The sequence below is a fragment of the Mirounga leonina genome, unplaced genomic scaffold (assembly GCF_011800145.1).
Source record: "Mirounga leonina isolate KUSES-001 unplaced genomic scaffold, KU_Mleo_1.0 Mir_91, whole genome shotgun sequence".
Classification (NCBI taxonomy): Eukaryota; Metazoa; Chordata; class Mammalia; order Carnivora; family Phocidae; genus Mirounga; species Mirounga leonina.
In genome coordinates, this window is record NW_023270839.1 from 34,013,692 (window position 1) to 34,041,369 (window position 27,678).

General features: G+C 36.0%; 1 protein-coding gene across 8 annotated transcripts in view; it reads left to right on the forward strand.

Annotated features, from left to right (window-relative positions):
• RNF111 (ring finger protein 111) overlaps positions 1-27,678 on the forward strand; it is a 121,183-nt gene that overhangs the window by 68,722 nt on the left and 24,783 nt on the right. For all 8 annotated transcript variants that reach the window (XM_034994429.1, XM_034994431.1, XM_034994428.1 and 5 more), the window contains exons 2-5: positions 3,273-4,171; positions 17,408-17,534; positions 21,281-21,444; positions 24,687-24,881. In XM_034994429.1, the coding sequence (XP_034850320.1) occupies positions 3,292-4,171; positions 17,408-17,534; positions 21,281-21,444; positions 24,687-24,881 (1,366 nt within the window). In that variant the 5' untranslated portion in view covers positions 3,273-3,291. The remainder of the gene's footprint in view (positions 1-3,272; positions 4,172-17,407; positions 17,535-21,280; positions 21,445-24,686; positions 24,882-27,678) is intronic.

The window sequence follows — 27,678 nt, forward strand, 5'->3', positions numbered from 1 at the left end:
TGCAAGGTTTACTAGTTGGGTATCCTACACTGGTATCAGGAGTAATTGGTATGCTCCTGTCATGATATAGCAATAAAATGATTGAGTCAAACCAGTACAAGGAGCGACTAGTCTTGTGGATTCAGTATTGAAGCAATGTATAATAACAAACTAGTCCTAATGTGGCTAAGGAGTTAAGATATATCTGGTACATATTTAACCTCCTTTGTAAATTGGATCAGCCAATAATTTTCATAGAAATAAAAGACTAGATTATAAGTTTATCAAATACCAAATAGTTTGGAACATTATTTATTGATCCTTTGTGTTAGTTATGCTTTTTTAGTTAAAAAAATGCAGTACTGGTGTTTATTTCTTTTCATGAACTTAACTTCTCTTCTTTTTCTCAGTTCAAAATAAAAGCATGAGTTAGAATACTCCCTTGGTGGGAATAGCTCAGGTAATATGGGATGTTAATTTTGTATTTGATCCCTGCTTGACATGGTAACTCAGAGAACAGTTACTTGTGTACACACACACACCACGTACCGTACCATATACCTACCACCTATCCCTTATTCCCTCCCTGCCTCCAGCTAGGCAGACAAAATTCACCAAAACCTAGAGCAGAGTTAACCATAAAGAGTTCATTGTTTTGGCTTTGGGGCATAAACTAATGGAAAAGAAATTGAGTTTAGTAAATTATGCTATGAATCACTTCTTTGTAAATTCACTTATGGATTCTTGTTCTCAGAATTGATCTGTCCATTTGGCGAGTTTCATTGCCTCTCAGGATCTCCGTTACCAGGACCCAGAGGGTGACTTAGTAATTAAGGATGAGGAGTCTGAAGCAGTTTTTTTTTCTTCAGCATATAAAGTTTTATTTCTTCAGAGATCCAACTTACCACAACTCCTGGGAGACATAGATGTCTGAAAGATCCCCAGATTTTTCCAAATGACATGACTCTTTAGTGAGATAAAAGAGAGGTCCATAATTATCTGATGCCCAGAAATCTGGATACTTTCTTGACTTTTTGGCAACAGCTTTATGGAGATATAATTCACATACCATTAAAACTTTTCCTTTTTTAAGTGTATACGTCAGTGGTTTTTAGAATATTCAGAGTTGATTAGCTATCACCACAATCAGTTTTAAAACATTTTCAGTTCACTGAAAGTAAATCCGAAACACTTTGGCCATCACATCTCAGTTCTCCTGTTATTCTCCTGTCCCGGACAATCACTAATCTACTTTCTATCTCTATAGCATTGCCTGTTCTGGACTTTTCTTATGAAAGGAATCTTACAAAATGTGGTCTTGTGACTGGGTTCTTTTACTTAGTGTATCGTTTTTGAGGTCATATCATTTTGTAGCATGAAATAATATTTCATTTCTTTTGATTAATGAGTAACCATGGTATGGATTTATTTATTCAATTGATAGACATTTGTATTATTTGTACTTTTGAGCTGTCATGACTAATGGTACTATGAGTATTGTGGCTACGCCATTTTACATTCCAAAGTGGCCACACCATTTTATATTCCCACCAGCAATGTATGAAGATTCCAATTTCTTTATATCCTTGCCAACACTTGTTGTTATCTATATTTTTTTGTTGTAGCCATCTTAGTGGGCCACCCCTTGAATCTTAAATCACATGTATCTGTACTTTATTGTTGTGATTTGTGTTTTCTTAAATTTAATTATGGTGATCCTTGTCTGATTTGCTGCCTCTTATAATTTGCTCATTGCTGTGCCCATGTGTTCACCCATCTTTGTGTTCCTCCTTTACTACTGATCCTGCTGAACTCCAGACAGGGCTTGATGGTTGATTTTGGATACAGCACTGCCTATCCTTGTAAAAAGGAATTATAGAAGATAGAGGTTTTGATAGCTTTATATAGAAATAGGCTGTTTCTGGGGTGGCTGGCTGGCTCAGTCAGTGGAACATGTGACTCTTGATCTTAAGGTTGTGAGTTCCAGGCCCCATGTTGGGCATGGAGCCTACTCAAAAAAGAAAGAAATAGGCTGTTTCATTTTTTTTTTTAATTGCTGTCATCTGTTCTGATAATAATTATACATTAAAATAAAGTGGGAGACCTGTGAGGTTGTATATTCCTATAACTGTCATTTGTGGAGAAGGAAAAGACTTGCTACCAAATACCTTTTTATCCTCTCTTTTTAGGATGTGGTTTAAAAGTGCATGTTAAATACAAAACTAATCCATAGTCGTTACAACTTCCAGTAGGAGTGACTGGAAGGGGATTTTTAGGGTGCTGGTTATTTTATGTTTTGTGATCTTGGAGGTTACACACATATGTTCATTTGTGAGACTTTATCGAGCTATAAATTTAGAATATGTGTGTCTGTTGTACTTCAGTAAAAACTTAAAAGTCTTAACATTCTTTAATCATATTTTACACTTTCACATTAACTGCCTTTCTAAAAAATACATTCCATTTTGAGTCGTGATATTTAATTACTTTTATGTTATTACCATTCTCATGTGTACATTGATGTAGATGCATTAATTTCAAATTCCCTTGTTCAGCAGCCCCTAATTTCAAAGATAGAATGATTTAGATACCCTTAGATTAGTTATAGGAAATTTGGTTTTATGTTCTGCTGTGCTGCTTTAACTGACTGATCTTTTGCAACTCACAGTCTTGGCTGGAGTCTTTCTGCATGTATCTAAAACTTTGTGAAATGTACTAATTGTATATTTTGTCTATCAGTGAGTTTATATTCTCATCAGAGAATAGAATAGTATGAAGAAAAGAACCATGGGGAAGAGAAGCTATTTTATACTAGTTCATTATTTATAGCAATCTGTCTAATACAGTAGCCATCTAGATGTACAAAAAATATTTAATTACCACTTTCAGGATACCAGGAAAAAACATTGACTAATCAAAGTCTTTTGAATTCTAGTCCTTTAATCTATTTTTACTATAATAGGTTTTGAAGAAATTGTTAGATTTTAACCAAATATGTTGCTGAAGGTAGAAAGATAATAACAGCAAGGTAAGTTTTTGATTAATAGAAGTTTTCAGGTAGGCTTATGTTCTATGATCTTTACTGTATTTCTAAAAATTGGGTATGTGGTAGAGGTATCAGAGAAAAGTGTTTTAAAAGAACAGCAAAATGACTTATTACAGCCATTTTATATCCTGGTATATCAGGAAAAGGCAGTTCTCTGTTACAGCGATGTTCTCAGTGGAATCTGAAACTCTTCAGTTAGTGTAGTAAAACATTAACATCCTTTTAAATTTCTAATTGTGTCTTCTAGGCCTTCCTTAAAGTTTCTCATGTCTCAATGGACTCCTGAATATAACAAGTTATATACCTTAAAAGTGGATATGAAGAGTGAGATTCCTTCTGATGCGCCAAAGACACAGGAGAGTCTGAAAGGCATCCTCTTGCATCCAGAGCCCATTGGGGCAGCCAAAAGTTTTCCTGCGGGAGTTGAGATGATTAACAGTAAAGTGGGGAATGAATTCTCTCATTTGTGTGATGATTCTCAAAAACAAGAGAAGGACATGAATGGTAACCAACAAGAACAAGAAAAAAGTGTTGTTGTGAGGAAAAAACGCAAAAGCCAGCAGGCTGGCCCTTCTTACATGCAAAATTGTGTTAAAGAGAACCAGGGAATATTAGGATTGAGGCAACACCTAGAAACACCAAGCGATGAAGATAATGATTCCTCTTTTAGTGATTGTCTTTCTTCTCCTTCATCTAGTCTGCATTTTGGAGATTCTGATACTGTGACTTCGGATGAGGATAAAGAAGTCTCTGTAAGACATTCCCAGGCAATTTTGAGTGCTAAAAGTAGAACTCATAGTGCACGGTCCCAAAAGTGGCCCCGGACAGAGACAGAATCTGTTTCAGGATTGTTAATGAAAAGACCCTGTTTTCATAGCAGTTCATTAAGGAGACTTCCATGCAGAAAGAGATTTGTAAAAAATAATTCCTCACAGAGGACACAGAAACAAAAAGAGAGGATATTAATGCAGAGAAAAAAAAGAGAAGTGTTAGCCCGAAGAAAATATGCATTGCTCCCCACTTCTAGTAGTTCCAGTGAGAATGACCTCAGCAGCGAATCCTCTTCCAGCTCATCAACTGAAGGAGAAGAAGATTTGTTTGTTTCTACCAGTGAAAACCACCAAAACAATCCATCTGTTCCCTCAGGTAAAAATGTTTCTTAAGTTGAACAAAACATGGAAGCTCTTGCATTGTGTTTGTGCTTAATTCTCTTCTACGTGTTAACGATTTCATTGCTTTTAGAAGGAATATGAGGCTCAATTAACTTTTATTTTTAAGCCATATAAATAAATTGCCAACTGTGGTATTAAACCATAACTCCATTTCTAAGATCAAATTTTTAAATTTTATACTTTTTCGGATAGCTCTGTGATGGATTTCTTTCTCATTCAGCCGCAGTAAGAACACTAAAATACTTAATATTATTTTTCCTTTAAGTACTCTATTCTTATTACTAGTTACCTTGTCATAATCTTTATAACTGAAAAATAATTTCAAGTATTTGAGAGATGCTTTTATTCTTTTTTTTTAAGATTTTATTTATTTGACAGAGACACAGCGTGAGAGGGAACACAAGCAGGGGGAGTGGGAGAGGGAGAAGCAGGCTTCCCGCCGAGCAGGGAGCCCGATGTGGGACTCGATCCTAGGACCCTGGGACCATGACCTGAGCCGAAGGCAGACGCTTAATGACTAAGCCACCTAGGTGCCCCGAGATGCTTTTATTCTAATACTAGAACACAGACTTTTAGTCCTGATAGTGCTCAGTAGAGCACATGATTGATCAGTTAAAATTGAATTGATAGAGGATTAGCTTGAGAGCATTGTCCCCTCCTCACAGTAAATATTATATTTAACTAGAATAAGATTATGTGCAGTCTCTGAAGTGTAAGTATGTTCCATGTATACCATTTTTACGGTTTGCTGAATTTAAAGGAAGTTTTTGAAGTGAGCATTGAAGAGTAGTGTCTTAGCTGAGGGAAAAGAATACTTTCTTGTGAAAGAATGGGGGATAAAAGGGCTATGATCATGGTTTTTAATACTGACACAAAGGTCTCCCTGTCTTTGCCTGATGTCCTGCTTGTCAGGGGTAGAGCCTGCTAATCTACTGTGCCAATATGCCATTTCCCCTCTCTCTTTTCTCCTTCTATATGGGTTACTTCCTTTTCCAAGACTCCCTTTCCCCTTCCATTTTTATTTTTCTATCTTTGCCAGAACTCCAAAACCAGTAACTTTGATATTTAGTTTTTTAGCTATGATCAGTTCAGTTTTTTAAACCTACCCAAATGTTTGTTTTAAAGAGTTCGTTGAGATCACCTATAACTGGGAGGAGGTTATAGCAACCATTCTCTGAGGTCTCTTGAGAAACAGGGAGGTGAGAATAGGAATTATCTTGCTTAGTTGCCACATTTCACATTTTCCTCAGATGGTTAGACTGTGAAGACTTGTTTGGGGAAGAGCGAGCAGCAGAGCCCAATTTCTGCTTGAAATTAATGAGGTAGGATGGTTGGTGATGTGAAGCAGAAGTTCCAAGGAGCTGTAGGCATGTAGGAGGCATGAGAATAGAGGTAATGTAGGTCAATATTGGTGTCTGTTTCTAGGAAGAAAGGAGTTCATATACTCTCAAGTATTCAAGATAAATGCAAACTCTATAATTCATTTAAAAATCTTATTTAATACTATAGCATGTGGTTATTGCTGTCTTTCTTGGAAAAATTGCATTATTTCAACTACGTAATACTTTCAGACATTTAAGAGTAATGTTTGTCTCTGGAAACACAAATCCAAATGTTGAAACAAATTCTTTGGATTTTTTTCCTGGTTTTTATTTTTTAATCTTTTTTTTAAAGATTTTATTTATTTATTTGAGAGAGAGTGAGAGTACACAAGCAGGGGAAGGGGCAGAGGAAGAAGTAGACTCCCCACTGAGCAGGGAGCCCAACACGGGGCTTGATCCCAGGTTCCTGGGATCATGACCTGAGCTGAAGGCAGACGCTTAACTGACTGAGCCACCCAGGCAGCCCCCTTTTCTGGTTTTTACACCAATGTTTTGTTTTAAACTAATTTGGTTTTTTTTTTTTTTTAAATAATGGTTTAAGAGTAACATTCACATAGTGTGCAATTTTTTAAGTACCCGGAATGTTTAAAATAAAAAATAAAAGTTTACCACTTCTTAGGTCCCAGTTTTATTACCCAGAAGTAGTCAGGTAGCAGTTTCTTCTCTCCTCAGAAAATGTGGAACATATATAAGGGTAAATAAATAATGGGGTTTTTAAAATATTAGTGTGTATAGTTATATCCTCATTTTAAAAAAATGGTTGCATAGTATTTCCTTTGTATAGATGTTTCATAATTTATTTAGCCAGGGTTTTTTTTTTTTTTTTAAGATTTTTTATTTATTTATTTGACAGAGAGAGACACAGCATGAGAGGGAACAGAAGCAGGGGGAATGGGAGAGGGAGAAGCGGGCTTCCCACCAAGTAGGGAGCCCGATGCAGGGCTCGATCCCAGGACCCTGGGACCATGACCCGAGCCAAAGGCAGATGCTTAACGACTGAGCCACCCAGGCGCCCCTATTTAGCCAGGTTTTGTTGATGAATATTTGTTGCATTGAACAGCCTTGTGCACACAGTTTTGCACACCTAGGCAAGCATATCTTAAGGAGTAATTTCTAAAAGCATATAGGAAGTTACATGCATTTAAAAATTTGCTAGCTGTTGTTACCAGAATGCCCTCCAAGGAATTTTCATCAAGTTCCTTTATCACCCAACAGTAGATGATGTCGTGATGATAATAAAAATACCTAGCACATTTTGAGTATTTACTCTGTGCTGGTAATGTTCTGAGTGTTTATATGTATTCTCATTTCATTCTCCCAACAGTCTTATGAGGTATATTGTTATCATCACCCTCATTACATATGAAGCATTTGGAAAACTATTTTAGATTGATTTACGTTCAAAAAGTTAAACTGAAATATTTATGGGACATTGCTCTATTATCAAGAAATTTCTTAGATTCTTAAGAGAGAGATTTTCCTTCTAGATGTATTTTTAGTGCTGGCTTTCTGACTCCAATTCCAATATGTCTTAGTGTGTGTTGGGAATTAGGAGAGGGTTTGAATATCTCAAATTTTAATTAGATTTATCTATTATACCTTAATAATATGATTTATATGGATGGGTATTAGTTACTCTAGAGCTTCTAAGACAGCTTTTTCACACACTGTCCATCAACGCTTATTGGCTATTGCTGTAGTACTGATGGAAAGAATGTTTGACATGTTAAGTATTTTGTTAGATCTTCAAACTCTCTAAGATATAAAAGTTGTATGTAATTAACTGGTTTTACCAAATCACCTAAGAATGAATTAAGTCAGTACTTTACATTGTAACAAACATTAGTTCATTTGTTGTAATCAGTAGATTTCTGGGAAATCCCTATTTGCCTCATCCTTATTGTGTTTTAAATTTATTATGGCTCTCTCTTCAAGCCTGGAAAGCCAAAATGACATGTGACTTGGGTTGTTAGTTGCCAGTTAGGTTGAGAATTTATACATCCAGTTGTTTTGTTCCTGATAATATTTGCCAAGAACTTCAGATACTTTAAAACAACTTAATAGAAGCTAAGTTTGAGAGTAGATGTTAATTTTAGTGACATATTTCTGTGATCTATTCAGTGTACTTTTAACTGAACTGCTGCTTAAATTCTTATTTTATATAGTCCTTATATTAGCACTGGGAAATCCTCATTTCCCAGTTGTTATTGTTTTTTTTTAATTCAGTGACTGTATTTTTATTTACAGCTTAAAAAATACATCCAACAGGTATATATTCATGATTTCCAAGTGCAGTCCATACTGTATTGACTTGTGTTTTAAAAGTTTAGAAGTTTAAAAACTTTTATCCTTAAAACTTAAAACCTTAAAAGGTTTTAAGATAAACTTTAAGATAACCTGTGGAAATGTAAAGTCCTAATATTAAGAATTACATTTGTGAATATTTCTTTTTCTCCTTTTCCAAAAATAACACTGATAGAGGTTTTTGTTGTTGTTATTTTTATATAGAAATGTTCATACATAAAAACAGAAGTATACCTACATAATGTAGCTTCAATTTTCAGCATCCTGCCATTCTTATTTTATCTCTCACCCCTCGCTTTTTTTTTCTGGAGAATTTCAGAACAATTTCTAGACATCATAGCATTTAATTTGTTTTGTATACTGTGTATTTTCTGCAAACTGGTAGTTAGATCTAAAAGCTTGATTTGATTCAAGTTCAGTTTAGCAACACTTCCTTGGTGGTGCTGTATACTTCCTGTTGCATCACTTTTTAAAGTTGATGAGAGGGTTCAGATGGTGTCATTCTGATCCTTCCACCCTAAATTCCCCCACCAGCATTTCATGTAGTATTAGCAACAGCTTTGATGACCTTGCCTGGGTCCATTATTTTTCATTAGGCAAAGTGTTGACTTTCTGTCATTCTGCTTACATTTATTAATGGAGGTTCTTCTACAAAGAATTCTTCAACTAATTGCTTATTATGAAATGCAGTCCATATAGGAAAGGCAAGATGAATGTTTGATTTTTTACCTTAATTTACCACTTTTCAGAATGAATCTGTACTCTAGCAATATTTTTCATTTTCAGGTATCATTATGAACTCATGGGTTATAGTACAGTTGATGTATTGTAATCTTTTTATTTTTTTGATGCTTGAATAGTTTCATCTGTGGCATGTGGGAGCATCTTCAAATTGGGTTTATGTCCTTTTGATACCACCCCAGTGGTCTCTGACAAGATGGTCTCTGATAAAAGATGGTCCACATTGATACTTTACACTACCTGCCTCAAACCTGGAAAACAACCATTTTTTTTTTTTAATTACTGCTAATTTCCTTTTATTGAGAAGTGATATTTAGAGGTTATAGACTGGGAATTGTGTTCATTGCTCTGCTGAGTTCTGTTATTGCTTTCAGCTTTTTTAATGGATAAAATTAGGAATATATAAAGATTTTAGAAAGCGATAAATCATTAATTTATATGACTATTTCCATTGAAAGTTTGGGATTAGGATTTTTATGTAACCTTGTGTTTTATATTTGATCTCTTTACTCTTACATTGACAATCTTGATTCTTAACAATATGAACAATTGCTTTTTTGCTTTATCCTATACATCCTATAAATACATATAAATGAACGTTCATAAATGAATACAAATGGAAATATTTAATTATTACTAATAGTAATGCTAATAAATGTAAGATTTTTCTGGTTCCTTTATGCTGTTGGACAGTATTCTGTGAGGTTATGCCACTAATCAGTTAATTAATTTTAAAGATTTTATTTGAGAGAGATCATGAGAGAGAGAGTACAAGCAGGGGGAGCCGCAGAGGGAGAGGGAGAAGCAGGCTCCCTGCTGAGCAGGGTGCCCAACACGGGGCTCGATCCCAGGACCCTGGGATCATGACCTGAGCTGAAGGTAGACGCTTAACCAGCTGAGCCACCCAGGCGCCCCGTGTTTTCATTACTTTTAAATTTTGGTTTGTTATTCCATCTTTTTTCTGTTCAAAAATGTAAACAGGGGTGCCTGGGTGGTTCAGTTGGTTAGGCGTCTGCCTTGGGTTCGGGTCATGATCTCAGGGTCCTGGGATCAGGCCTCACTTAAGGCTCCCTGCTCGGTGGGGAGCCTGCTTTTCCCTCTCCCTCTGCCCCTCCACCATGCTCATGCGCTCTCTCTCTCTCAAATAAATAAAATCTTTAAAAAAATGTAAACAAATACACATATTATTCTCTCCTCTTAAAATGTCTCTCTTGATTTTTCACCAAACTGTATAGAATTGTTAGGGTGTAGAGATTATAGAGGAATAAAAGTGTGTGTGTGTGTATACACACACACATAAGATATATATATATATAATACAAAGGATATATGTATACACATTTGTATTTGTATATATACACACTATCATTCCTTTATTCATTGCTTTTCATTCCTCTATTTTTATTTTTTTTATAGCTTTGTAGTATTCCATTGTATAGTTACACCAGAGGTTGTTCAATATATTGATGAATAGTTTGCAGCCTTTTGCTGTTAAAAACAGCAATGCAATGAATAGCTTTTTGTATATGTTATTTCATATTTTTGCCATTGTATCTTTGGAATAGAATTCTAGGAGAGGATTGTTGGGCCAAAGATAAATGAATGTATTATTTTAAAAATATGGCCAAATTCCTCTCTGTGGGGATCATAACCATTTTGGATGCTCACCAGCAATATTTGAGGGTGCCAGTTTTCTCAAAGCCTTGCCAACAATTTATTGTCAGATTTTAGGTTTTTTGGTCCATCTGACAGGTAAGAAATAGTTTTCCAGCATTTTAAATATTTTTTAATAAGTAATGTTGCATATCTTTCATATGTTTTTTATTTTTCAAAAGATTTTATTTGGGGTGCCTGGGTGGCTCAGTTGGTTAGTGTCTGCCTTTGCCTCAGGTCATGATCTCAGGGTCCTGGGATCAAGCCCCATGTCAGGCTTCCTGCTGCCTCTGCCCCTCACCCCTGCTCATGCTCTCTCTCTCACTCACTCTGCTCTCTCTCTCAAATATTTGAAGTAAAGAAAAATTTGAGAGAGAGAGCAGAGAGAGTGTGAGCAGGTGGAGGGGCAGAGGGAGAGGGAGAGAGAGAATCCTAAGCCGACTCTACGCTGAGTACAGAGCCCGGTTCAGGGCTTGATCCCACCATCCTGAGATCATGGTCTGAGCCGAAATCAAGAGACAGACACTTAACCAACTGAGCCACCCAGGCACCCCTTTTCATATGTTTAAAGGTCATTCTATTTCTCATGATCAATCTCTTCATATCTTTTGCCTGTTTTACAGTCAGGATGTTGGTCTTCATTCTTCTGTCCATTTTCAGACCCTTTATATATATTGGGAACATAAATCCTATATAATAACACATTTCTCCCAAATTTGTCATTAGTCCTTTGACTTTGTTACACTTTTTTATCATGCCAAATCTTTTTTTTTTTGGTTAGTCACATTTATTAACCTTTATCTTTACTGTTTCTGGGTTTTGAATCATAATTAGGAAAGTTTTTCCCACTCCAAGTTTATAAGAGAAATAACCATTTTTCCCCTAGCCCTTGCATTATTTACTCTTTTCTTTTTTTTTTTTTTTCACTTAAAGGACACATCTATTTGATGTTTATCCTCATGTACAGTATGAGGAATGAATCCATTTTTTTTTAATGTGGCTATGCAGTTGTCCCAAAACAAATCATTAAAAAGTTTCCTTCTATTGACTTGAGATACTATATTTTTAATATGTTAAATGTCCATAGGCATTTGGACCTATTTGGAGTTTTCATTATGTTCCATTGGTCTATGCTTACACTAGAAGCACACTGTTTTAATTATAGACTTTTATATTTTCTTGGTTATTTTTGCCTGTTTATTCTTCCAAGTGAACTTATGAGCTTGTTTATCTGAGGACAGTGGTAGTGGGGAGATACATGATGGTATTCTTATTGGGATTGTATTTGTTGGCTAAAGTAGGGTGAACTGACATATTTAGTATTTTGGGTATTCCCATCTAGTTTTGTATTTGGCAGGGAATGTTTTATAGCTTTTTTTTTTTCTTAAAGAAAACGGCTTCATTGAGGTATAATTTACGTACTGTAAAGTTCATCATTTTAAGTATATGATTCAGTTATTTTTAATAAACTTAGAGTTGTGCGGCCATTACCATGATGCAGTTTTAGAACATTTCCATTAATCCCAAAAGATCCCTCCTGCTTGTTTGTATTTAATCCCTAACCAATCCTCAGTCCCACACAACCAAATCTGTTGCTGTCTCTAAGGACTTGCCTTTTCTGGACAGTTCATATAAATATATGTGTGTGATCTTTTGTGTCTGGCTTTTTTTGGTAAGTGTAATGTTTCTGAGGTTCATTCAGGTTGTAGCAGGTATCAGTAATTAGTGTTTATTACTTAGTTCTTTTATAGTATTCCATTGTATGGATATATACCACATTTATTTTGTTTACCCATTTGTCAGATGATTGACATTGAATTGTTTCCAGTATTTGGCTACTGTGAACATTTGGGTACAAATCTTTGTGGATATGTATGCTTTCATTTCTGTTGGATAGATACCCAACAGAAGAATCCTAATGAGGAGTTAGAGCTGCTACAACTTGAGTAAGTTTGTTACTGCAAAAGACAGGAGCAGTAGCAAAAGCAGCTGGTAGCAGGAAGATTCTGCTTTTGATAGTAACTAGCACCTGCATGTTGGGTGCTTATAGCACTGTTAATATAGTTTATGTGAAAGAGTATGAGCTTTGGAATTGAAATTAATTTGAATTCCCAGTGTTGCTTACTATTTGACAAGTCATTTAAACTTGCTAAGTTTCAGTTTCTTGATAGAGCTAGACACACAGAATATTGGACATGGCACAAAGTATGTGCCCTTGAATTGGAAGCTATTATTATTAGCATCATGCCAGACTTAAGACAAAGAGGGACCAGGTAATTGATGATTATAGTATTTGAAATTTCTTACAGATGCTGCCAAGAGAATCTGTGATCTCTTATCAGGGAATAGAAGTGGTTGTTGAGTTCATGAAGAACTCTCTCAGAGAAGCCATTATTTTTGTGACCTGTATTAAAGTACCTACATTCTTTCCAGGCTGTTACCTGTTATTTTTCTCATTATTTTTTCCTTTTCTTCATTATGTTTTAAAAGGTACAAGCAACATAAGTAATCTTAAAAGAAATTGTTAAAATCGTCTCGGGTCCTACTACTCTAATGTCTTAGCTATACTCAAATTACCTGTTCTTTAATACTTCTAAATATAAGAGACAACGTGAAAATAAAATTGTTCCAGTAAGAAGTGACCTATTCTCCTGATTTTAAGTAGTACTGAAGTTTAACTTCATACTTTTAGGAATGTTTTCTGTAACTTTTGTTTTAAATAATTGTCATTCTAGAAAAAAACACTAAGTTACAGATATCCAAATCATGCCTGTTGTGATTAGTTACAAGTATTATGTTCAACTTATGCTTGCAAAGTTCCTTTTTAGAAAAATGATACTTAAGCAGTAGAGTAAGAGTGTATCAGTTACTTATATAACCTTTAGTTACACAAACCATGTTCATAAAAAATTATGTAAATTGCATTTTAATGCATTAACAAAGCTAGCTTTGTATCACTTATCACTGGAACTTCAAAATATTACATTTATGTTAGATTTTGCTTGTTTATAAGGTGTTTATAATGTTTGGTTATTTTTTTTACAGGCTTTTAAGGAAATTTCATGTACACAATACATGGAGAGAAATCACTAATAAAGTTTATATGCAGGTGTAGCTTTTCTCTCCATGTAGAATGGTAATGTCCAGTTGATGGGTTAAAATAAGGGAAGTATTAAAAAAAAATCTATGATTTATTTATATGTATAATGCTTTTAGTTTTAAATATATAATCCTTTTTGTACTCCTGCCTTAAGCTGCATCATGTGCATGATTATGAAGGAAAAATTGGAAAAGCAATTGGGAAATTGAATGTAGGATATTATTTTAAATAGACACTCAAGTGCTATTTTTTTCCTCTGCCTATAAGATATATTTAGGCTGTTAAAAATACATTCTACCTCAATATGTCTATGTGTGTAGTCTTTAGAACTTATAAACTACTTTAGAAATAACTTTCTCCAAATCAGATCATCTTTCATTGACTCTGATTTTCCGGTGCCTGCTCTGTTCTCCTCTTTGAAGTATCAGAGAGTACATCGTAGATCTTTGCAATGGGCTTGTACCTCTTCCAGATACTGGCCAGCTTTTGAAATAGTGCAGATGTTTGATGATGTACTGTTGTATTAGAGATGAAATTCGACGTTTCCAAGGAATGGCACCTTGGGTGAAGGAATAGATTACATAAACTCCACTATGACAAAGTTGAACCATTTGTTGTCATTGTGGTAAGCAAGAGTTCAGTAAAAATTGGGTAAAAATGCATATACAGTATCGATGGATGGTATAATTACATACTAGGAGAAAATAAGAATAAAGGGAGCTCATTTAGAAGAGCAACAAGGAGAATGAAGTCTCTAAGAATAATCTTAATAGCAGTATATTTGGCCTCTGTGAAGAAAATTATATAGCTTTATTAGCATTTATAATCAGACCAAACCTACAGGTGTTCTAGAGATTTATAAAAGATATTGGTAGATGGCAAGATACATTCTTGGATGAAAAAATATAATATAGATATGTCAGGACTTCATTAGTGTTGCTTAATGCCAGTTCAGTCCAAGTCTCAAGAATTTTCCTTTTCCCTTGATTGTATAATCCTAAAGAATTAGGAAAACCTGAATCTACTAGGTATCAAAATAGAATTATTCTAGTCTTTTCAACAGATGTTATTGGGACAGTTGTAGATCCACATGCAAAAGAGATTAATTTAGACCTTTTATGTCATGTCAGACACAAAAATTAACATAGACCTAAATATAAGAGCTAAACTATACAGTTATAGAAGAAACATAAGAGAAATTCTCAGTGACTTTCTGTTAGGTGGAGATTTCTTAAATGTGTCACCAAAAGCATCATGCATAAAAGAAATTGCTAATTTGGATTTCATCAAACGTAAAGACTTTTATGCTTCAAAAGACACCATTAAGAGAATGAAAAGTTGTGGAGCCTGGGTGGCTCAGGTCATGATGTCAGGGTTGAGGCCTCGAGTCCCATGTCGGGCTCCTCACTCCGAGGTGAGCTGGCTGGAGATTTTTTCTCTCTCTCTCTCCTCTCTGCCCCTCCCCTCTCTGTGCTCGGGAGAGGGAGAGAGAAACCCAAGCAGATTAATGTTCATAGCAGCTTTATTTGTAATAGCCAAAAATCAGAAAAATCCAGATGTCCATCAACAGAAGTATGGATAAACAAATTGTGATATATTCATATGATAGGATACCACTCAATAATAAAAAAGAATGAACTGTTGATACACACAGCTGCATGAGTAAATCATGAATGACTATTTCACTGAATGAAAAATCCAGACACAAAAGTGTATATAATGTATGATTCCATATTGATATAGAACTCTTGAAAATACAAACCAATCCATAATGACAAAATTCAGGTCAGTTGTAGGAATTGTAGGAATGGGCATGGAGAGATGATGATTGACTGAAACAGAATCTTTTAAGGGTGTTGGAAATGTTCTAAAATTGGATTGAGGTGATGGTTGTGTTCTATAAATTTACTAAAACTGGTGAAATGTGCACTTAAAATGGGTGAAATTTTTAGCTCTCAGTATTCGTATGGGAAAATTCTTATTAAAAACATGACTTGTGAACTTTGGGCAAACCTTTACATTGACAGGTAATAGTAATGAACAGGGAGGAATGTTTTTAAAAAGGTTAAAAAAAGAAGACATTCAGTACCAGATTTGTGAAAAATATAGCAAGAGAAGAAACGGAACATGATTTTTATTTATTTATTTTTTACCATCTTAACCATTTTTAAGTGCACATTTCAGTATTATTAAGTATATCCACATTGTTGTGAAACAGATCTCCAGAACTTTTTCCTCTTGCAGTTTGAAACTCCATACTCATTAAATAACTACCTTTTCCCTCTCCCCTCAGCCCTAGTAGCTACCACACTACTTTCTTTATGAATTTGACTGCTTCAGATCCACCCATAAGTGGAATCATACAGTGTTTTAAAATTTTTTTGTGACTGGGTTATTATAGCATAATGTCCTGAAGATTTGTTCATGTTGTAGCATGTGATAGGAGTTCTTTTCTTTAAGGCTGAATAATATTCCATTGTGTGCATATACAGTATTTTGTTTATTCATCCATTGTTGGACATTTGTGTTGTTTTCACCTATTGGCTATGAGCATAGGTGTGTAATATCTCCTTGAGACAAAATGTGAATTTTTTTTTTTTTAAAGATTTCATTTATTTATTTGAGAGAGAGAATGAGAGACAGAGAGCACAAGAGGGAAGAGGGCAGAGGGAGAAGCAGACCCCCCGCTGAGCAGGGAGCCCGATGTGGGACTCAATCCCGGGACTCCAGGATCATGACCTGAGCCGAAGGCAGTCGCTTAACCAACTGAGCCACCCAGGCCCCCCCAAAATGTGAATTTTAAAGTATGAAAGTTATACCTTAGAGAAGCTGTTTTAAAAAATAGAATTCCCTGATAATAAGAATTTTTGTCAAAGGGGATAAATAGATGGCATTAAAATATAACCTCAAACATGTAAGAATATTTAAGGGAGTTATCAAAATTTAATGGGAGGAAAGAAAGGATTTTTCAGTAGATGGTTGGGGATAACTAGTTAGCCATGGAGAGACAGGGCCAGATTCTATTGATAATCTTACTAATGTCTTAAACAAAAATTAGTTCCAGATGAAATAATTAAGGAAATACATTGAACCGAGTCCATGTATCTGTCCTTCCAATAAGGATGCCCTTTCCAAACTTAGAATAATTTAGAAAAGAACATATACCAAGAAATGACATTTCATAGTAAAACCAAAAATTACTTTATATTTCTTAAAAAAATACCATATCTTGCTTAACAAAAAAACGAAACTCGGGTAAAACATACAACAAATGTAGTATCTTTATTTTAGATATTAAAGGGTTATTATGGAATATAAATATGTAAGATCTTAATACCTTTAGATATTACAGGATTAATATATCTATATAAGATCATACAAATAAATATGGAAACCACTAAAAGTTGTAAATAACAAACAAAAATCATAAAGGAGGAAATAAACATATGAAGACATAGATTAAGAGAGTAAGTACTATTTTCACTATATGTGTTTAACTCTGTTTTTAAAAAAAACTTTCATTTTGGGCGCCTGGGTGGCTCAGATGGTTAAGCGTCTGCCTTCGGCTCAGGTCATGATCCCAGGGTCCTGGGATCGAGTCCCGCATCGGGCTTCCTGCTCCCTGGGAGCCTGCTTCTCCCTCTGCCTCTCTCTCTCTGTCTCTCATGAATAAATAAATAAAATCTTTAAAAAAAAAAAAAAAAACTTTCATTTTGACAGGTAAGATTTTTAGTTTTTTGGTTTTTTTTTTAAAGATTTTATTTATTTGACAGAGAGAGACACAACGAGAGGGGGAACACAAGCAGGGGGAGTGGGAGAGGGAGAAGCAGGCTTCCTGCCGAGCAGGGAGCCCGATGCGGGACTCGATCCCAGGACCCTGGGACCATGACCTGAGCCGAAGGCAGATGCTTAACAACTGAGCCACCCAGGCACCCAAGATTTTTAGTTTTATAATGAATTTCATAGCCTTCAAAGTCGAAGTAAAAACTTTTTGTCTGTCAGTTTAAAATCTTTTCCTTTCTGTTTCCAGGAAGTATTGATGAAGATGTTGTGGTGATAGAAGCTTCCTCCACTCCCCAGGTCACTGCCAATGAAGAAATTAATGTTACCTCAACTGACAGTGAGGTGGAGATTGTAACAGTTGGAGAAAGCTATCGGTATGATTTTAATTCCTAGTTGTATATGTGAAGGGTTTTTTTTTTTTTTTTAAGATTTTTATTTGAGAGAGAGCGAGCGAGCAAGTAGGGGGAAGGAGCAGAGGGAGAAGCAGGCTCTGTGCCGAGCACAGAACGCCACGTGGGACTTGATCCCAGGACTCTTGAGATCATGACCTGAGCAGCTGAAATCAAGAGTCAGAGGCTTAACCGACTGAGCCACTCAGGCACCCCTATGTGAAGTTTTAAATATAAATATTTAAACATATCTGTGCTGTGGATATTTACATTCTTTTACCGTTTTTTTGGAGACCTCATTTGAGCACATACCAGATAAGTGGTTTTTAAACCAGGTTGCGTTAGACTCACCTGGGAAGATTATAAAGTAAAGATAAAACTGTTCTCTGGATCATATCCCAGATGAGCAGAACCAGAATCGTGGGGGTCAGTATTTTTTTAGCACTGCAAGTGTACAATGAGAGTTAAAGTTATTGCTATAGATAAACAGTAATTTTACTTAGTGCTTTCCAAAATTTTGTTTTATGATTCAGAGAGTTCATGAACTTCTTTGACATTTAGATGTGAATAAAACATAAAGTGTTGAAAAATATTAAGGAGTATTGATGTTGAAGTATTCTTTTTTTTTAATTATTAACATATATTTGTTTCAGGGGTATAGGTCTGTGATTCATCAGTCTTACACAGTACACAGTGCTCACCACAACACATACCCTCCCCAATGTCGAAGTATTCTTTTTTGTTACAGTCTGTTTCAAGATCTCATTGATACCACTGAAGTTTATGCTGTTAGAGGGCAACCTAGTATAGAACATATTTTTACGGTGCTGTTGTCCTTCACTCAGTAATTCATATAAGCCCCGTACTAAAAAATGAATGAAAAATTCTCATTTCTTTTAATAAATAACTGTAAATAACATTGCCCTTTTGTGAATCACTTCGACCAAAAAAAAAAAAAAAAGAGAGAGGAAAAAAAAAACCCCTAACAGTGTTCATCTTGTGCTTTAGATGATTACAAATACTGGTGAGAGAAGCAGTGAGGTGTTCCTTTATGCCATTTGGTATACCAAACTAATCTATGGAGGAACCTTAATTTTTGTGTTGGAATGAATTGAGAAATGCATATGCTCATGGTGTTTTAATTTGTGTTACTTATTTAAAATTTTTTTTTATTTTGGAAGCATGTTATAAACATACCTAGAATGTGCTTCTCCATTTGTACTTTCCCATTGGAGTGCAACTTCTAATGGCATGGAAGAGAGCACTCTGTAATATATCCATTTAAGTTTTAAATGATTTTCCTAGGCTCTGAGGAAAATTGATACTCCATGGTAGGTGCCACAGTTATCCTGTGACTGTGCATAGTGCTTGGTACAACACTGACTCAGTTTTTATGAGCTACAAGAATTGCTGAAATGAGAGACCTGTCTTTATGGAACTAGAGGTCTTTTTTGTCATGGAGGTGCTTAATGTTCAAGGAGATACGTTTACCATAGTAATGGGCAGTGATCTTTAAAAAGACACACAGTGCTCATGACCCATATTTATTTTCCTTATTGTTACGTGGGATATTAACTTTGTCACTGTTTAGCTGGCTCTTGGCGTTTACTCTCTAAGAGAGAATGCATCCAGGGGTGCCTGGCTGGCTCAGTCAATGGAGTGTTGCAACTTTGATCTCAGGGTTGTGGGTTTGAGCTCCACGTTGTGTGTTGAGATTGCTTAAAAATCTTTTTTTTAAAAAAAGAGAATGCATTTTGTTTCAGATTCTTTAGTTTCAGGATTTGACAGTTGCTACTAATCATAGGAACAACTAAGGCTCGTGTGAAACTGTTCCTCATACACCAGGTTTGTTGATGCTTCATTCAGCATAAATTTGGAGTTATGACATTCTTGAAGGTTTCATAAACTGCAAAGTGGACCTGGAACTTTCTGCAGCTATTAAGAGCTTCCCAGAAATAATAGACTATTCAGTCTCACTGTAGGCTCTTGGTTTCTCAAGAAATTTAAATAGTGATCTTTCTCCACACCAAAACCATTTCATTCTGAGACATTTGTTTACTGTCATGCCTCAGTCTACACAGTTCTTCCTGAAATGCAGTGTCTTTTTCTTTTTTTCCTTTTTACTGTGTCTCTGGAATTAACCTTTATACTCATATTTACTTGAGAATTTCATTTTAGAATTTGAGCTTCTTTCTAAATTCTTAGGCTCTACACTTGTTGAGGTCATTTTCAGCCTGGGTCTTTTCTGAGTGGTTGAGCTCACCTCTCCGATGTCTGCATATTAATCAAGAGTCACACGTTCTTCCAACTGAGCCAGCCAGACACCCCTAAATAATAAGCTTCTAAGCATTTTTACATTCAGTTTGGGCAAGGGGAAAAACCAACTTCATAAGCCCCACCTTTCTATTTTTTTTTTTTTTTAAGATTTTATTTTTTTATTGATCAGGGAGCTTGACATGGGGCTCAATCCTCGGACCCCGGGATCATGACCTGAGCCGAAGGGAGATGTTTAACTGACTGAATCACTCAGGCATCCAAGCGCCACCTTTCTAGAACAGACTCATTTTTCTCCTGGGTCCTTAGGACTGCATATTCTATATAATGTCCTTCTGTACCCTTAGTTGAGATTATTACAGTGAATTCTTAAAATTTTTTTTAATAATTTAGTGCAGTATAGCACCACACACATAATAAAAGATGATGACATGAGTGTTAGGTGTTGAGGGTTTGTGGTTACATGCTTTAAAAGCATAAAGTGGCTCAAACAAGTGATGTTTCTTATGACTACCAAACTAATAAACTAGCTGCAACTATCCTTACCTCTCCTGATCCCAGGAAAACTCTGGTGCCTTGAATATTTTTTAGGACAATACCAAAAACTTACTTTGTTTAGGCCTCTCAAAACCATGTTTTGCAAATCCAATCTGGACTAAATATACAAGCTCATGTGGGTGTTATTTAATGTTTAGAGTGCTGATGTTTTTGTTACTTTACCTATGGTGAATAATTTTAGGTATTAAAGAAAATGTAAATACATGATTACAACCCAGGTGGGTATTCAAAATAACCATTGAAAAGAGAGCAGCATTCTTTTTTCTTTTTTTAAGATTTATTTATTTATTTTAGAGAGAGAGTGTGCATGGTGGGGAGAGGGAGAGTCTTTTTTTTTTTTTTTTTTAAGATTTTATTTTTTTGAGAGAGAGAGCATGAGCTGGGGGGAGAGGGAGAGGGACAGCCAGACCTCCCTGCTAAGTGCGGAGCCTGACCTGGGGCTCAATCCAGGGACCCTGAAATCATGATCTGAGCCAAAGTCAGGAGCCTAACTGACCAAGCCACCCAGGCAGAGAGAGTCTTAAGCAGACTCCACGCTGGGTATAGAGCCCAACTCGGGGCCCGATCTCACAACCCTGATATCATGACCTGAGCCAAAACCAAGAGTCGCATATTTTATACCAGTGATTGGTCTGACATATCATTTTTCATATTCTTAGGTCAGTTGGTTGGTGAACATTTGTTGAACATTTCATTCAGCAAATGTTTTATTAAATGCCAGGCATTATGCTAGTCATATATATATATATTTGCTAGTCATAATTTTTAATTCTATTACCATTATTACTTTGGAGAAGAAACTGTACAACATATTTTGTAAGAAAGGCTTATGATTTCTTGGGTAACAAATTTTTATTCTTTTTTTTGTATTAACTAATTTAATATTGATGTCCTTTAAGGTCTCGTTCAACTCTTGGACACTCCAGATCTCATTGGAGCCAAGGTTCAAATTCTCATACAAGCCGGCCACAGGAGCCACGGAACCGTAGTAGGATTTCTACTGTTATACAACCCTTGAGGCAAAGTGCAGCAGAAGTTGTGGACCTTACTGTTGATGAAGATGGTAAGTTGGATTAGTAACAGTATAGAATTATGAAGAGAATTAATAAAATCAAATATCTTTGAAACTCCTATAATGAAAGTCCTACTACTGCTTCCTGGTAACATTGTTAAACTACAGGAAAATTGTCAGATATCCCAGTCTTCTTTTTCTTTCTTTTTTTGAAAACTTTTTATTTATTTATTTGACAGAGAGAGAGGGAACACAAGCAGGGGGAAGTGGGAGTGGGAGAGGGAGAAGCAGGCTTCCTGCCAAGCAGAGAGCCCAACACGGGGCTTGATCCCAGGACCCTGGGATCATGACCTGAGCCAAAGGCAGATGCTTAATGACTGAGCCACCCAGGTGCCCCCCCCCCAGTCTTATTTTTCAATTGATATAACAGCCTCAGTTTGTAACTTGTGCCTAAAATTCTTTCTCTTGTTTCATTGATTAGTAGTTACTTTCTTAGGAAAAAAAATACTTTTTTTTTTTTTCTTAAAGATTTTATTTATTTATTTGAGAGAGAGAGAGAGGAGAGAGAACATGAGTAGGGATGGGGCAGAGGGAGGGGGAGAAGCAGACTCTCCACTGAGCAGGGAGCCCAATGCGGGGCTCGATCCCAGGATCCTGGGATCATGACCTGAGCCGAAAGCAGACATTAAACCTACTGAGCCACCCAGGCGCCCCCCAAAAAATACTTTTACAAGTGGTAGTTTGCTCTACCCTCAGACTTACCTATTACTTTCATTTATAGTATTATTGTCATACTTTAACTTTGCTATGAAAAATAGAAATGACCTTTTTCAATGCAACAGAAAAGCAATATAACTTGAATTTATATAATAAATATTGGTTATTCGCAGTGTCGAAATTTGGGGCACCTGGGTGGCTCAGTTGGTTAAGTGACTGACTCTTGATCTCAGCTCAGGGCTCAATCTCATGGTCGTAAGTTCAAGCCCCATGTTGGGCTCCACGCTAGGCATGGAGCCTACTTAAAAAAGGAAGAAATGTGGAAGTTATTTTTAAAAGTATGTTATCTTCTAATATTACTGGTACCTTTTGTGCTGCTCAGCTTTACTGTTTTCTTTCAGCTTATAACTATATCCATGCAACTAAGAAAAGAAAGCTAGAGTTGGAAAATAGAGATTAAGGAAAGTGGTAGCATGTATGAGTATGTGAATACATATGTGAACTTCCCCACATATTGAGAATTACCTTCAGGTATTAGTTACATCTTAGAAGGAAATGATCAATCATAATTTCCTTAAAGGAAGATGATGAGCCATATGTGAATTTGTTAACTATAAATTGGGGAAAGGATACATAAGGTAGAGTTACAGGCCTTCTGCAATCAGCTCTTATATGGATTGTTTGCAGCTTGGATGATCATAACTTTCAGAGTATCACTACTTTGGAATTAAGATGTTCGTGAAGAGATAATTTATTCCCACTGTCTCCATTTCATTCAACCATATCTCAGTTTTTATCTGTAAAACAGTGATTTTTATATTAGGGATGGATTAGAGATTTCTCAGAGTTAATTTATTCAGGATTACTACTTTGGAAACTGTGTTTTCCCCTGGGACATCTGTCAGCCAGTAAGTAGGAGAAGGTGACAGAGTAGTCTTTTAACCCATTGGAATTAGTTCAACCAGAATATTTTTAGTGAGTTGTAAATATTCCAGGGATCTGTAGATGCCCTGTCTCTCTGCTAGTTTCTCTCGGTGGAAAGCATCTATCTTATTAAAAATAAGTCCAAAATATTAAGTATGTCAGTTAGACCAGTAGTTCTTAAGTGGTGACCATTTTGTGCCCCAGAAGAGAGTTGGCAATATCTATAGACATTTTTGGTTCTTACAGTTGTGGGGCGGTACTACTAATATCTAATGGGTAGAGGCCCAGGTTGCTGCTATAAACATCCTGCAATGCACAGGACAGCCATGCCCCTACCCTGACTCCCATCCCTAGCCAAGAATCACCCAACCCAAAATATCAATACTGCTAAGGTTGAGAAACTGAGATATACCATTTGCAAATAAACAGAGGTTCTTCCCTCCGCTTTTTATGTTTAAGCAAATATATTTGTTTAAGCATCCAAAGTACATTGTCCCATGGAGATCAACAGGGACTATTTATGTTTCAGCTTAGCACATTGCATTGTATATAGTAGTTTGTCCTCTCATTCTATATCACATTAAGAGAGTCCCTTTTCTGATCCAATTGTTGTGACTATTCTTTGGACAGACTTAGTCTTTTTAAACAACTATTTTATAAATTAGAGTCTAAAGTAGAACTCATACATAAGTCAAGGTCTGCTTGAAATTTCTTTTACTTTCTACAAATTTTATTAGAATACACTGATGAATATTAATATTTGTAAAAAATTTTTTGAAAACATACAAAAAAGCCTGTAAAAAAGATTAAAATAGGTTTAAAAATCATAGCTAATATTTAAGTGGTTACTATATATAAACTTTTATACAGAGTGCTTTGTATGTGTGACCTCAGTTCATCCTAACAATAGTTGTGTGAAGAAAATTCTGTACTTTCCCAATTCTACAGATGAGGAAATGGAGAGTGGTTAAGTAACTTATCCATGACTGTAGTGTCAGTGGTGAAATCAGAATTGCTTATCCAGGGCGCCTGGGTGGCTCAGTTGGTTAAGCGACTGCCTTCGGCTCAGGTCATGATCCCAGGGTCCTGGGATCGAGTCCCGCATCGGGCTCCCTGCTCTGCGGGGAGCCTGCTTCTCCCTCTCCCACTCCCCCTGCTTGTGTTCCCTCTCTCGCTGTGTCTCTCTCTGTCAAATAAATAAAATCTTTAAAAAAAAAAAAAAAAAAAGAATTGCTTATCCAAGCACTCTGACTCTAGAATCCATTCTGTACCAGAGAAAGTGTAATTTCTAATATTGTTCTGACAGCCTGTGACAGTGTGTATGACAATAATATAAAGAGACTTATACTTTCCTTTTCTCATTGTTTTCTTTGTGATCAGAAAATTTATACCCAAAAAACTGTGATAATCACATGAATTATTGGAATATACGTATGTGTTGGATTTTTTTAAATGCAGTAATCATATTTTAGTTACATGTCATTTTAATGTTGCAGGCTAGCTTTATGAAAATTTTTAAATTTATACTGTGCTTATTAGAGAGTTATTTTCCAAGTTTGTTTTAATAATTATGAAAATGTTACCTTGAATTAAAATATAACCTATCTCCTAATATATTTTGAAATGCTAAATAAACATTTTGTATTTTCTAGAACCTACTGTAGTACCAACCACTTCTGCGAGAATGGAATCACAAACCACAAGCACTTCCATTAACAATTCAAATCCATCTACCTCTGAGCAGGCCTCTGACACTGCTTCAGCTGTCACTGGTAGCCAACCCTCCACAGTGTCAGAGACTTCAGCTACTCTTACAAGCAATAGTATGACTGGTACTTCTATAGGAGGTATGTAATAAAGTGGGGGAGGACTCTTTCATTACTCTTATTAGAAAAAGTATTGATTTTAAGATTTTAGCCATATTAGCAAGAGCATATTCTTAGAATAAACTGTACGTGAGCAAAGTAGTCTCTTTAGAATTAGACTATGATTTCATACTTGAGTTTGTGTGCTATATATTACCAAAGTATCATAGCTCAACTGAAAGAGATCAGCGAGAATTAAATGGCTGACTAAAAACACAATAACAAAAGAAAAAATGGGTAAATTGAACTTCATCAAAATTTAAAACTTTTGTACATCAAAGGACATTATTAAGAAAGTGAAAAGACAGCCTACAGAATGGGAGAAAAATACTTGAAAATCATATATCTGATAAGGGTCTAGTATCCAGGCTATATAAAGAGCTTACACAGCTCAACAATAAAAAGACAGATACCCCAATTTAAAAATGGGCAAAGAATTTGCATAGGTATTTTTCCAGAGAAGATACTCAGTTGATAAGAAGGACATGAAAACAGCATCATTAGTTATTAGAGAAATGTAAATCAAAATCACAGTGAAGCACTGCTTTATCCTTATCAGGATGTCTATTATTTTTTTTTTCCTTTTTTTTTATTCTTATGTTAATCCCCATACATTACATCATTAGTTTTAGATGAAGTGTTCCATGATTCATTGTTTGTGCATAACACCCAGTGCTCCATGCAGAATGTGCCCTCCTCAATACCCACTACCAGGCTAACCCATCCTCCCACCCCCCTCCCCTCTAGAACCCTGTTTGTTTTTCAGAGCCCATCGTCTCTCATGGTTCGTCTACCCCTCCGATTTCCCCCGCTTCATTCTTCTCCTCCCGCTACCTTCTTCTTCTTCTTTTTTTTTTCTTAACATATATTGCATTATTTGTTTCAGAGGTACAGATCTGAGATTCAACAGTCTTGCACAATTCACAGCGCTTACCAGAGCACATACCCTCCCCAGTGTCTATCACCCAGTCACCCCATCCCTCCCACCCCACCCCCCACTCCAAAAACACTCAGTTTGTTTCCTGCGATTAAGAATTCCTCATATCAGTGAGATCATATGATACATGTCTTTCTCTGTTTGACTTCTTTCACTCAACATAATATCCTCCAGTTCCATCCACGTCGTTGCAAATGGCAAGATCTCATTCCTTTTGATGGCTGCATAATATTCCATTGTATATATATACCACATCAGGATGTCTATTATTCAAACAAAACAAAACAAAACCAAAGAACAGGAAATCAGAAAATAACCAGTGTTGACAAGAATGTAGAGGAATTGGAACCCTAATGAACATCTGGTGGGAATATAAAATATAAAATGCTGCAGCTGCTATGGAAAACACTTTGGCGGGTCCTCAAAAAGTTAAACCATAGTTACCCTATGACCTACAGTCTCACTCCTAGGTATGTCCCCAAAAGAATTGAAAATGAGGATGGGAGTTTTTTAAAAAGTTTGATGATGTCCATTTTCTCAATTTTTTTTTTTTTTTTTTTTTTTTGCTGTCATATCTAACAAGCCATTTCCTAACCCAGGATCACAAAGATATGTTTTAAAACCTCCTATGTTTTAAGTGTTTCAGCTCTTACCTCAGATTATGTATTTATTTATTTATTTTAAAGATTTTATTTATTTATTTGACAGAGAGAGACACAATGAGAGAGGGAACACAAGCAGGGGGAGTGGGAGAGGGAGAAGCAGGCTTCCCGCCAAGTAAGGGAGCCTGATGTGGGGCTCGATCCCAGGACCCTGGGATCATGACCTGAGCCGAAGGCAGACACTTAACGACTGAGCCACCCAAGCGCCCCCCTCAGATTATTTATTATGTTTCAGTTAGCAATGATATCTCTGGTTCTTTTTCCTGTCACCTGTTTAACTGAGCATTAAGCTAGCCTTCTTTCTCTCCTGGACAATGGCATGGAGATAGGAACTTGCTAAACATTTACTAACTGGGATGTAGACCCTGTAGCTCATAGATTTGACTATATCACCATTAATAATGAAACCACCTTATGCTTTCTATCATTTTTTACCTTTTTTAAAAAATTTTATTTATTTATTTGACAGAGAGAGACACAGCGAGAGAGGGAACACAAGCAGGGGGAGTGGGAGAGTGAGAAGCAGGCTTCCTGTGGAGCAGGGAGCCCAATGTGGGGCTCGACCCCAGGACCCCGGGATCATGACCTGAGCTGAAGGCAGACGCTTAACGACTGAGCCACCGAGGCACCCCCATTTTTTACTTTTAATAGTATCTTATTTAATTCTTAAAATATCACTATAACTTCTATTGAGCAGATTAGGAAATCTTATGGCTGGATTTAGGCCTCACCTTTGTGGAAAATTGAGAGTAGAATCCAAAGTCCAAGGAAGTTTCCCAAAGATGTCTTTTAAATACTGTATTCTTTGAAAAAAAAAAAAATGTAGGGAGAAATGAAATGGGCTGGGGCACCTGGGTGGCTCAGTCGTTAAGTGCCTGCCTTCTGCTCAGGTCATGATCCCAGGGTCCTGGGATCGAGCCCCGCATCGGGCTCCCTGCTCAGCGGGAAGCCTGCTTCTCCCTCTCCCACTCCTCCTGCTTGTGTTCCCTCTCTCGCTGTGTCCCTCTCTGTAAAAAAAGAAATTAAATGGGCTAATTTTTATTTCATTTATTGAGTGTACACTCTTTCCTGAGTACCCTACTGTCTTATGTTATTTTATATATTATTATTTAATTCTTAAAAATTTCCTTGTTATTAATATTACTCTTCCCATTTCAGAAATGAAGAAATCTGGAAGTTA